The sequence below is a fragment of the Danio aesculapii genome, chromosome 1, assembly GCF_903798145.1.
Source record: "Danio aesculapii chromosome 1, fDanAes4.1, whole genome shotgun sequence".
Taxonomy (NCBI): domain Eukaryota; kingdom Metazoa; phylum Chordata; class Actinopteri; order Cypriniformes; family Danionidae; genus Danio; species Danio aesculapii.
Window position 1 is genome coordinate 6,138,510 of NC_079435.1, and position 12,219 is coordinate 6,150,728.

At 40.4% G+C, this 12,219-nt stretch overlaps 1 protein-coding gene across 1 annotated transcript in view; it reads left to right on the top strand.

The window, feature by feature from the left end:
* LOC130223830 (polycystin-1-like) overlaps positions 1-12,219 on the top strand; it is a 93,990-nt gene that overhangs the window by 11,223 nt on the left and 70,548 nt on the right. The window contains 5 exon segments of the mRNA XM_056456430.1: positions 611-1,714; positions 1,717-4,259; positions 6,809-6,856; positions 6,858-6,962; positions 9,432-9,572. Of these exon segments, the coding sequence (XP_056312405.1) occupies positions 611-1,714; positions 1,717-4,259; positions 6,809-6,856; positions 6,858-6,962; positions 9,432-9,572 (3,941 nt within the window).

Genomic DNA, 12,219 nt, shown 5'->3' on the forward strand with positions numbered 1-12,219 from the left:
TTGTAAGTAGTTTTAATAAAAACTAAATAAGAGTTCAGTGGCTCTTGAGATCAAAAAAGGGAAAAAGGTACTTGAATCTGGTGTATTTTCACAACAGAACACAAGAATAGAAGTATATAATGGTTTTAAGAAAAGCTGCCTCAAAAATAATAAAAAATGTCCCTGTACAAATCATTCATTTCCAGCTAATATTTGAGTCTTATACTATAAGACAGGGGTTCTCAAACTCGGTTCTGGAGGTCCAGTATCCTGCAGAAACCCCAATCAGACACACCTGGGCTGGCCAATCAAGATTATACTAGGCTTTCTAGAAACTTCCTTGCAGGTGTGTTGAAGCAAGTTGGAGCTAAAGTCTGCAAGACACCGGACCTCCAGGGCCGAGTTTGAGATACCTTCAGAGCCAATCACAGTCATATCTGTAGAACAGCTCGCGAATGTTTCTGGAAAAGTAACGATTGGAACCGAAGTCGATACTTTTGACAACCTTAGTATGGCAGCATCTCTAGTTATATTGTATTTCCATTTTTTATTTTAGATTTATATTTATTCAATAAAATCTAATAAAATTAATTTAAAATTTGTTCTACCTTTGTTCTACCTTTTTTTGCAGGGGAGTACACACTACTGTTGTCCACGTCCAACCGCTATGAGAACAAGACATGCAAAGTTGATGTATACGTTTTCAGCATACTGACGACTGTGCAAATCGAGGCTGACCCACCACTCCTGCGTGCCGAAAAACCAGCTGACTTTGAGGCCCACCCTCTTCCTTCTCCATACGGCATCATATACACCTGGAATTTTGGGGACAATTCGAGTATACAGCAGGGTCGTGAACGCAGGGTTCCTCACGCATACACTCACAGTGGTATCTACAACATCTGTGTGAATGTGAACAACACCATTAGCTCGACAGACACATGCGCTAACGTTATCGTCTATGAAGATATTAAAGGCTTAGAAGTGATATCCTCTGCTCCCACAGAACACAACACACCTACTGTTGTCAGAGCTAGTCTGGAAGCTGGCAATAATGTAACTTGGAGCTTCGACATGGGTGATGGAAGGTGCACAAGAGTGTTGAACCCCAGATTAAATACAAGTATAGGGGAGGATGGAAACTACACCGTCAATGTCACCGCAGAGAACGCAGTGAGCTCTCAGTGGCTAACCATACCCGTTGAGGTGTTTGTGCTACAAGTGTTATCGCTAGAGCCTCCCGGGTGCATTGAAGAAAACAAAATAGTCAGCTTCCATGTGTTTGTGTCTGGGAATGCTTCAGGACATCAGTATGTGTGGAGTTTTGGGGACGGAAGCCCCAATGAGACTCAGTATGGGACACCGCTGATAACGCACTCATATGTTAATAGTGGGGATTACAATCTGTCACTTCTTGTGTCAAGTGATGCCAACAAGGCCCATTTTTACAGAAGGATCTGCGTCCAACCTAAAGTTACAGTAGTGTCCGTGACCTCTTTGAGGACACATGTCAAACTTGGTGAGGAGAGTAAATTTACAGTAGCTGCAGTTCCTGAATTCAATTACACATACTTGTGGGACTTTGGGATTGTTAACTTGAGAGGTCCAATTCGAGGTGGTAAGGAGATGACTTATACCTTTAACAGTGCTGGGGAATACCAAGTAACAGTTACTGTACAGAACAACATCTCGTCTATCAATGACTCAGTTTCCATTGAGATACAGCAATCAGTTGGGCTTTGTTAATCAGTCATAATGGAGGCAAAGCAAACAATCTGTCTTTACACCAAGAGTACGATTTCAAAGCATCCTCAGATTCAATGGATGCTGTCTACATTTGGGACTTTGGAGATGGGATTCAACGTATTGGGAAAATTGTGTCACATTCTTACAATTCTTCTGGCAGGTTCAACATCAGTGTCATAGGGAAGAATGAAGTAAGCCAGACCAGAAATAAGACTCTTGTTGTGGTCCTGGCACCGATCACAAGACTGTCTATAAATGCCAGCTTCGTCAATGTCCCGTTAAACGCTTCTGTGACATTTGAGGCACATCTAGACCAAGGAGATGATGTACGATATTCTTGGATTCTTTGTGACCGGTGCAAGTCCATCCAAGGCACTAGCACCATGTTCTACACATTTCTATCTGTCGGCACCTTCAATGTCATTGTTTCCGCAGAGAATGCTATCAGCATGGCTCAGTCCAGCATTTTCATCTTTGTGCAGCGTGAGTTGGAAGGCTTGCAGATAGTGGCCGATGAACTTATTGAAGGATGCTGTTTTCCGACCAATCGTGTCCTTCAATTACAAGCCTCATTAAAAGAAGGCACCAACATGACCTTCACATGGAACCTTCTGAGAGAGCATGAGAACCATGACAACAACCTCACAGGCAAGACCGTAGAGCTCAATTTTTCCACTCCAGGTCCTTGTGAGCTCATTCTTAAGGCAACCAACCTGCTTGGCCAGCTGTCTGTGAACAAAACAGTTGAGTTTCTAGATCCTGTGCAGGATTTGGTGCTTGAGTCTTTACCAAACCCTGCTGCTGTAAACGCCGTGACAAATATGACAGTATCTGTAAATTCTGGGACCAACCTCCATTATAAATGGTGGGCAGATGGTGATCTGTTGGAGTCTGACATGCCCTCCATCTTGCATCGATTCAGAAGTGCCGGTTTGAAGCTGGTTAAAGTTGAAGTTTCCAATAAAGTCAACTCTGAAGTGGTTTCAAAATGGATCAGCATTCAAGAACCAATCTCGGGACTGACTTTCATCGCAAAAAATGTTACAGAGAATTTTGTAGCGTCTGGAGACAATGTTTCTATGCGTGGAGACACTCAAATGGGGACCAACATTTCATGGATGTGGCTATTGCCAGACAGCACGAAATCCAACCAACGTGCCACCTCATACATTTTTCACACTCCAGGAATTTTCACTGTAGCTTTGAATGCCACTAATGACGTCAGCAGAGAACTGTACTTGCGTGATTTTACAGTTCAAGATCGCATTCAGGGCCTGGAACTCAAGGCAAGCAAACAAATTGCTGCCGTTGGTGAAAACGTTGAGTTTACCATCTCGGTCTCATCTGGAACATCTGTCAATTTCATCCTGAGCATTAGTGGAGATGCAACTGTCGTACTAAACAACCAAACATACATCCACCAGTTCACCAGTGTGGCCAAATACTATGTCAACCTTACTGCCCACAACCAAGTGAGTTCAGAACGAAGGACGCTTCACATTGAAGTGATGGAGCCTGTGACCAAGCTGACTATATTGGACTGTTGTGATGCTGCTATACCTGTGGGAGTTCCTAGGTCTTACGTAGCATCCACACCAACACGTGAGCCGCTGACTATCCTGTGGACCTTTGACCTTCATCATGGTGTCAAGATTTCTCGGGTTGGCAAGTCTGTGACATATGCCCCAGAGCAGCCAGGCAATCTGACTATATTCTTGAGAGCGTTCAATTCTCTGAATGGTTTAAATGTAACTAAGGTTATACGAGTTCAGAGCATTATCAGATCAGCATTGTTGGATGCTCAACCAAGTGACACTTTTGTAAACAAGACTGTTATCTTCCATGTGGGCATTACCCCTGCTTCAACTCCAGCTACATATCAGTGGGACTTTGGGGATGGTACTTCTGGCACTATCACCACTGCACCTTTCCACAATCATGTCTACTTGATTCCTGGACACTATGTAGTGCGAGTCAATGTCAGTAACCTGGTGAGCTGGGTTACAGCACAAATTGAGGTCAACATCTTAGTCCTAAAGTGCGATGAACCAGAGGTGCAGATCATTCAAGCTCCACGACTTTCCATCTGGCGGCATCAACCAACTTTGGTTGAAGCCAATGTGAATCTAAAAGGTTGTGTCCTCTATGGTGTAGAGTACCTCTGGGAGATCCTCACCTCCCCTCGCTGTCAGGATGATGACAAGAAAGGTCCACCACCATCTAAGGTCCATCTCCCTGCAGAAGTCAATGTTCGAAGGCTCCAACTTTCAGTGCCCAAGATTACGATTCCCGCTGGGAACTACACTCTAGTTTTTTCTCTGTCCTACGAAGGGGTGCCACTGCGGAAGGCAGCATGTCTTCAACTTTCGGTCATGTCTAAAAAGTTAGTGCCCATCATTGAAGGTGGCACCTACCGTGTGTGGTCTAAAACTCACGATTTGCATCTAAGTGCAGAGCAATCCTATGATCCCAATCTGGACCCGGAGAACCAGTCACTACTCAGCTACCACTGGGAATGTGTGAGCACCTCAAAGGTAATCATTACTTATATGTCAAAAAATATCTAAAAATTAACAGTTTTCTTTTTTCTCGCTGTTGATATGAATAGATGTAGGACAATCCTGCTTTTTCCGAAGGTCACTTTCCTGCCTGGAAGTTTCAAGAGATCCTAAAGAACTTGATTAGGTGGTTCATGTGTTAAACAGCAGGTCATATAGTATTTTAAAGTGTCCTAATAATGTTCTGGAGTCCCCTACAACAGGTTTAAATGCATCTAAGCTTCCTTCCAATTTAGGCTGTGAAAGACCAGTAGGTTTAATAAAAATTTGGCTGCTTAGGATGCTTACATTTTTAATATGGAAAAAAGGCTTAAGTTGTTGATGACTGTTCATTTAAAGCTCAAATGACTTATTAAGCCAAACAATCTCCAAATAAATTGAGAGTTTTCCCCCCATAAATGTTTAAATGGATAAAATTGAGTTTTACGGCTGAACAGTTTGAGTGTTTGTCAGTAAAACAAGTGATCAAATGCTATGTTCACTTGTCTTGTATCCATGCTTGAGGGTTTGATTCACAAAACTCTTACCAGAGATGTGAATGTGTGATATTGAGTATGTGAGCGGCGTCTAGTATCAGAGGCTTGAAAACGCTCAGAGCAACCCTGAAAGATGAAATATGTCAAGTATGAGCCACATAAGTGGATGTTTGGGTGGTGTATACTTGAGATCAGTTACATAGCTAGCAGCGGATAAGCTCAGCATTCCTCAGAGTTCTCCCGGCCTATCAGAATCACTGCCGGAGGAGAGCAGAAATTCCTGCCTTTTATTAAAACGTTCCATCACTGACAGCAATTCAGAGGAATATTATATCAGGTAAAATGGAGTATGGCCTTAAAATAGCACTCACGTCATATTAAAAATGTATGAATGCCATTGCATTGCCGTGTAAATCTTAAGTGTTGTTTATTTTAAAATAAGAGCAAGAGCATTTTTTTTAAACCAAAAAAAAAAAACATCTAGGTTCCAAGGTGCCATAGAGTGCATTTATTCAGCATAGTAATCTCCGATATATATACATATACATAGTAGGTATGTGGCTTAGGTTAGTGCAAAAAATTTACCAGGAAAGGTTTTACATGCTCATTTATTGGCACAGGAAATATCCCTTATGAAAAGATCAGTTTTGACCTTATTTGGAATGGCTATCAAAATTAAGTAGCTTTCACACTTTCACTACTGAAACGTATTTAATACTTTATACAAAAGACTTTTTTGGTGATGGCAGGTTAAAGACGCCTTGTATTTTATATTGGATTCAGCTCAGGTGATTGGCTGGGCCATTCTACAACTTGATTTTCTTTCTCTGAAAGCATTTGAGAGTTTCCTTGTCTGTGTTTTGGATCATTGTCTTGCTTAAATGTCCACCCTGGATACGTCTTCATCCCACTGGTAATGTAGATGTTGAACTGAAGCAGCTAATATTCATTTGCACTGAGGAAGGGCAGAGGGTTGCTGAAGAACTACTGAGAGATTTCAGCTGCTGTCTGGGCTTTCACTGCCTTTCTACACCTCCCGTTCTTTGTGTGGTCAATACTTCTTTTCTTTTTATTATGCATAACTTCATAAGTAAATTAATTAGATTTGTTTTCTTTGCATTTATAGATTTATTTGGTTGTTTCCAACATCCAGTGAAAAATTTAAGTCAACAGCATCTTTAGAAATATGTTTTCTGAGAAAAATGGTGACGTGTTCAATATTTATTTTCCCCACTGTACATACAGTTGAAGTCAAAATTATTTGACAAAATTATTCACCCTCCTGTGAATTTTCTTTTTCAAATAGAGAACAGAGCAAGGACATTATCACAGTATTTCCTATAATTTGTTTCCTCTTGGAGAAAGTCTTATTTGTTTTATTTCAGCTAGAATAAAATATAAATATATATGTAAATAAGCAAACTATATAAATAATTTATTTAAATGTGTATATAAACTTTAAATCAAATATAAATTTGCTTATTAGTTGTGTTGTGGTTAAAATATATGTAAAAAAAATTATAATTATTCTCGACAATAGGGATCGACAAAGATTTATTAACGTTTTATATGTTTAATGTATATGAAAATCAGCCTCCACGTGAGTAGATGTGTTTAAGTTTATTAGCATCTCCAGAAAAGTGTGACAGCAAGAGCGGAGTGATATGACACGATGCATGAATGCAAATTAAACACTTATATTCAGCAGTCTACATGGGTCTATTGCCTCATTACAAACATACGCATCAAATTTCACAATATACACATTAAACTAATAAAAGAGACAGTTAAATATGCTATACACCTCTTTAGGGGTGTCAAATAATTATGTAATGCATATACCCAGAATTTTGTATTCTTTTAATGTACTGAACGCTTATTTTTCAGCTGTGAATTTCATTATATGGCACATATATAGTGATAAAACATGTTGTTTTGTTGTTGTTGAGCAGGTGGCAGATGGTTATGTTGTCTTGTGGTAAATACGTGAGCCCATTTATTACCATCTGCTGTGTTCTGCTTAAACTGTGTTTTCGTGCCTTCCCATAGGGTCCGGATCACTGCTCCACTTTGCATTTTGGCTTGGGTCCGAGTGGACCCGGTTCTGGGAATTTCTGGTTCTGAACTGGAGGTGGACGTTGAATATACTTTCCGCCTGACTGTCAGCAAAGATGGCATGACCCCCGAATCCACCACCCAAACGGTACATAATGCCCTTTTTTCCACACCTGATGTGTTTGTATTAGCATTTAAACCATTCCAGATCATTTGCTGGTAGGTGTATTTATATAAAGGGATGATTCTCTGCACGTTGAACTGTCATTATTTTCCACATCACTCAATTTAAATTAAAATATAACTTTATTGTGCACTAAATATCTTTGTGTATTCGGAAACCACCCACAATAGTTGTTGAGGGTTTCTGAATCATATTTAAATGTAGTTGTTGTTATTCTTTTCAGTGCAAATGCTCCTATTTTCTATGCAAATTATGAAACACCTATCATTTACATATAAAAACTCTTGTGTTTTGAATGCTGCAGTTAGGATTGTGCTGTTGCAGCCCCATGGAAAGCTGGCGGGAAACTGAATTTGGCTTTCCAGTGATTATGAGCATAGTGAATCATCAAAAGCACATCCTCCACCACCTTGCTTCTCTAAACTGTGACATGCAAATAGTGTTTTCGTGCTTTTCGCCTAATATGCATACCTTAAATAGTGAAGCGTGAGCTAAAACAATTAAGAGCATACAAATGAAAGAAAGTTATGAGCATTCATTATTCATTGTTAGTGAATTCTCGCTGTCGTTCTGCTGTGCTCAAATGAATCACTATCAGTATTCTAAACTACTCATTCTTATTCAGCGTGCTCTCTGTTTAGCTGTAATTAACTGACTTGAACAGGTAAAAAGGCGTTTTTGCATAATTTAGAATATAATCTTGCTTTTTACCTTCTGACCTTTGCATTTTTAGCTACATCTGGTAGCTTAATATAGGAGTTTCATTGTAAATATGTTCTATATGAAGCTATGGAGTTTTTTTTAAATCCTTAAAACATTTTGGTATGTTTATTATATAAAAATCTGATAACATTTCTTTAAAATTGAATAAATAGACAAATATTTAAAAATATGTAAAAAATATGTATATATGTAAAAACACACACACATATATATATAAAAACACTAACCGGCCACTTTATTAGGTACACTTAATTAACTGCTCGTTAAGGCAAATTTTTAATCAGCCAATCACATGGCAGCAACTCAATGCATTTAGGCATGTAGACATGGTCAAGACGATCTGCTGCTGTTCAAAGCGAGCACCAGAATGGGGAAGAAATGTGATTTAAGGGACTTTGAACATGGCATGCTTGTTAGTGCCAGACGGGCTGGTCAGAGTATTTCAGAAACTGCTGATCTACTGGAATTTGCACGCACAACCATCTTTAGGGTTTACAGAGAATGGTCCCAAATAGAGAAAATATCCAGTTCTGTGGACGCAAATGCCTTGTTGATGCCAGAGGTCAGAGGAGAATGGCCAGACTGGTTCCAGCTGATAGAAAGGCAACAGTAACTCAAATAAGCACTCGCTACAACCGAGGTCTGCAGAAGAGCATCTCTGAACACGTCCAACCTTGAGACGGATGGGCTACAGCAACAGAAGACCACACCGGGTCCCACTCCTGTCAACTAAGAACAGGAAACTACAATTTACACAGGCTCACCAAAATTGGACAACAGAAGATTTGAAAAACGTTGCCTGGTCTGATGAGTCTTGATTTCTGCTGCGACATTTGGTGGTCGGGTCAGAATTTAGCATCAACACCATGAAAGCATGGATCCATCCTGCCTTGTATCAACAGTTCAGGCTGATAATGCACCATGTCATAAAGTGCGAATCATCTCAGACTGGTTTCTTGAACATGACAATGAGTTCACTGTACTCAAATGGCCTCCACAGTCACCAGAACTGAATCCAATAGAGCACCTTTGGGATGTTGTGGAACGGGAGATTTGCATCGTGGATGTGCAGCCGACAAATCTACAGCAACTGCGTGATGCTTTTGTGTCAATGTAGACCGAAATCTCTGGGGAATATTTCCAGTACCTTGTTGAATCTATGCCACGGTGGATTAAGGCAGTTCTGAAGGCAAAAGGGGATCTAACCGGTACTAGTAAGGTGTACCTAATAAAGTGGCCGGATAATATAATATATATTTTACATTTGGAAGAAATATCATCTGTAGTTTGCAGAACAAAACTGAAATTTAGTTTTACTCAAACATAAAACAATAATTCATATTTCCAACTTCGAGTGGTCTCTAATCTATGTCCACAGTTATATTTCCTTATACTCACTGGACTCTGAGTAGGCCCTGAGTGCTTTGACATGATGAACGTTAAAGGGAATATTTCATGAGATTTGACTTTAAAGGTCTGATTGCTTTGGGAATCCTGATTAAAAGGGTAGCATGTCACGAACTCAATCAACGCAATCCTTTTATTTCTCAGTAGTCAAACAAAATTCATGGTTGGTGTGTGTGAGATCAGCTCAGGGAGATCAGACACCAGTGTTGTGTAAATATGAGTCAATTAAACAAACGAGGAAAGTTTAAAATCTTGCGCTGTCAAACAGAAAATATCATTGAATTAATTTGCTTCTTCTCACAGGTGTGTGTGCAGAGCGGTCGTATCCCGATGGTTTCTTTGAAGTGTGTGTCATGTAAAGCTCAGTCTCGCTATGAAATCAGTCAGAGTTCCTACGTTTATTTGGCCGGCCACTGCAACAACTGCCACAGCTCGCACAGAGGGGTGAGAACAACACTTAACATCCTTTATAGATTCATATTTTTGTTTTAGAGGCTCCTACAACAGGTTTACATCCAAAGTCAAAAAACATTAAGTACTTTAAGTTTGACATCATCTCTCTGGGTTTTGTTTATTGATTTAAAGGTTTATTTATGTCTGTAATGATGTTGTGTACATATCCAGAACAATTTAACTGAAATATATATTGTCCTTTGTTCACAGAAATCAATTTTAAGCACCAATGAGGGTGTCAGCCAATCTGATAGCTTTATGAAAATGTTCTAGTTTACCACTCATATGCTGTTCAAAACTAGCCTAGAGCGCCTGTTCAAAACTAGCCTAGAGCATCCTTTGCTGTTTGAATCTAGCCTAGAACATCCTCTGCTGTTTAAAACTAGCCTAGAGCACCATCTGCTGTTTAAAACTAGCCTAGAGCATCATCTGCTGTTTAAAAACTAGCCTAGAGCGCCATCTACTGTTCAAAACAAGCCTAGAGCATCATATGCTGTTCAAAACTAGCCTAGAGCACCTGTTCATTACCAACCTGAAGCACCATCTACTGTTCAAAACTAGCCTAGAGCACCATCTGCTGTTCAAAACTAACATAGAGCGCCATCTGCTGTTCAAATCTAGCCTAGAGCGCCTGCTCAAAACTAGCCTAGAGCATCCTTTGCTGTTTGAATCTAGCCTAGAACATCCTCTGCTGTTCAAAACTAGCCTAGAGCACCGTCTGCTGTTCAAAACTAGCCTAGGGCACCGTCTACTGTTCAAAACTAGCCTAGAACACCATCTGCTGTTCAAAACTAGCCTAGAGCGCCATCTACTGTTCAAAATTAGCCTAGAGCACCATCTGCTGTTCAAAACTAACCTAGAGCGCCATCTGCTGTTCAAATCTAGCCTAGAACGCTTGCTCAAAACTAGCCTAGAGCATCCTTTGCTGTTTGAATCTAGCCTAGAACATCCTCTGCTGTTCGAAACTAGCCTAGAGCACCATCTGCTGTTCAAAACTAGCCTAGAGGGCCATTTGCTGTTCAAAACTAGCCTAGAGCACCTGTTCATTACCAACCTGAAGCACCATCTACTGTTCAAAACTAGCCTAGAGCACCATCTGCTGTTCAAAACTAACATAGAGCGCCATCTGCTGTTCAAAACTAACATAGAGCGCCATCTGCTGTTCAAATCTAGCCTAGAGCGCCTGCTCAAAACTAGCCTAGAGCATCCTTTGCTGTTTGAATCTAGCCTAGAACATCCTCTGCTGTTCAAAACTAGCCTAGAGCACCGTCTGCTGTTCAAAACTAGCCTAGGGCACCGCCTACTGTTCAAAACTCGCCTAGAGCGCCATCTACTGTTCAAAACTAGCCTAAAGCACCTGTTCAAAACTAACCTAGAGCGCCATCTGCTGTTCAAATCTAGCCTAGAGCGCTTGCTCAAAACTAGCCTAGAGCATCCTTTGCTGTTTGAATCTAGCCTAGAACATCCTCTGCTGTTCGAAACTAGCCTAGAGCACCATCTGCTGTTCAAAACTAGCCTAGAGGGCCATTTGCTGTTCAAAACTAGCCTAGAGCACCTGTTCAAAACTGACCTAGATTGCTATCTGCTGTTCAAAACTAATCTAGAGCGCCCACTGCTGTTTAAAAGCTAGCCTGGACCACCATCTACTGTTCAAAATTAGCCTAGACCACCATCTTCTGTTCAAAACTAGCTTAGAGCACCATCTGCTGTTTAAAACCTATCCTAGAGTGCCATCACCTATTCAAAACTAGCCTAGAGCCCCATCTGCTGTTCAAAACTAGCATAGAGCGCCATCTGCTTTTTAAAAACTAGCTTAGTGCACCATTCGCTGTTCAAAATTAGCCTAGAGCGCCATCTGCTGTTCATAACTAGTGTAAAGCGCCATTACCTATTCAAAACTAGCTTAGAATGCTACCTACGGTTCAAAACTAGCCTAGACCACCATCTGCTGTTCAAAACTAGCCTAGAGCGACATTTGCTGTTCAAAACTAACCTAGAGCGCTGTCTGCTGTTTAAACACTAGCCTAGGGCCATGTCTGCTATATAAATCTAGCTTATAGCACCATCAGCTGTTCAAACTTAAGCCCACAATCGATTCAAGAGATAATAGGGATACATTTTGAAAATGAATAGAATCAGTGCACAATCTATATCTTGTCTGATTTTTCAATAATATCTGTGCGATTAATTGCACACACATTTACCCAAAAATATTGAGATATCATTTTTGTCGTCGATGAAACAGTGAAATACATACATATTAATGGTGTCAGCATAAATCAGGATATATTGTCAGAAAAGCAGTGAAACAGTGACATTTCCTGTAGCTTCAGCTTTGAAAGGGCATCCTGAAATGAGAATCGTGCTTGTCTAGTCCATGTCCATTAGCGTTTTGGCTTGTGAGTGGCATAAAATTTTAATTTGCGTCTCTGAGCTTTTCAGAAAGCATGGAAAGCCTGATATACTTTGTCTGCAGCAATAACGCAGTCCTCATAGAATCTGAACGCTGGGAATGACATAATTGGGTTTTGTGAGTCACCCGTGCCTTATTTCTTAGAGGAAACATGCCATCATCATTTATAGAAGAGAGCTGTACATGGAGAGCTATCAGCATGGTGTCATCAGAGAGACACTTGTG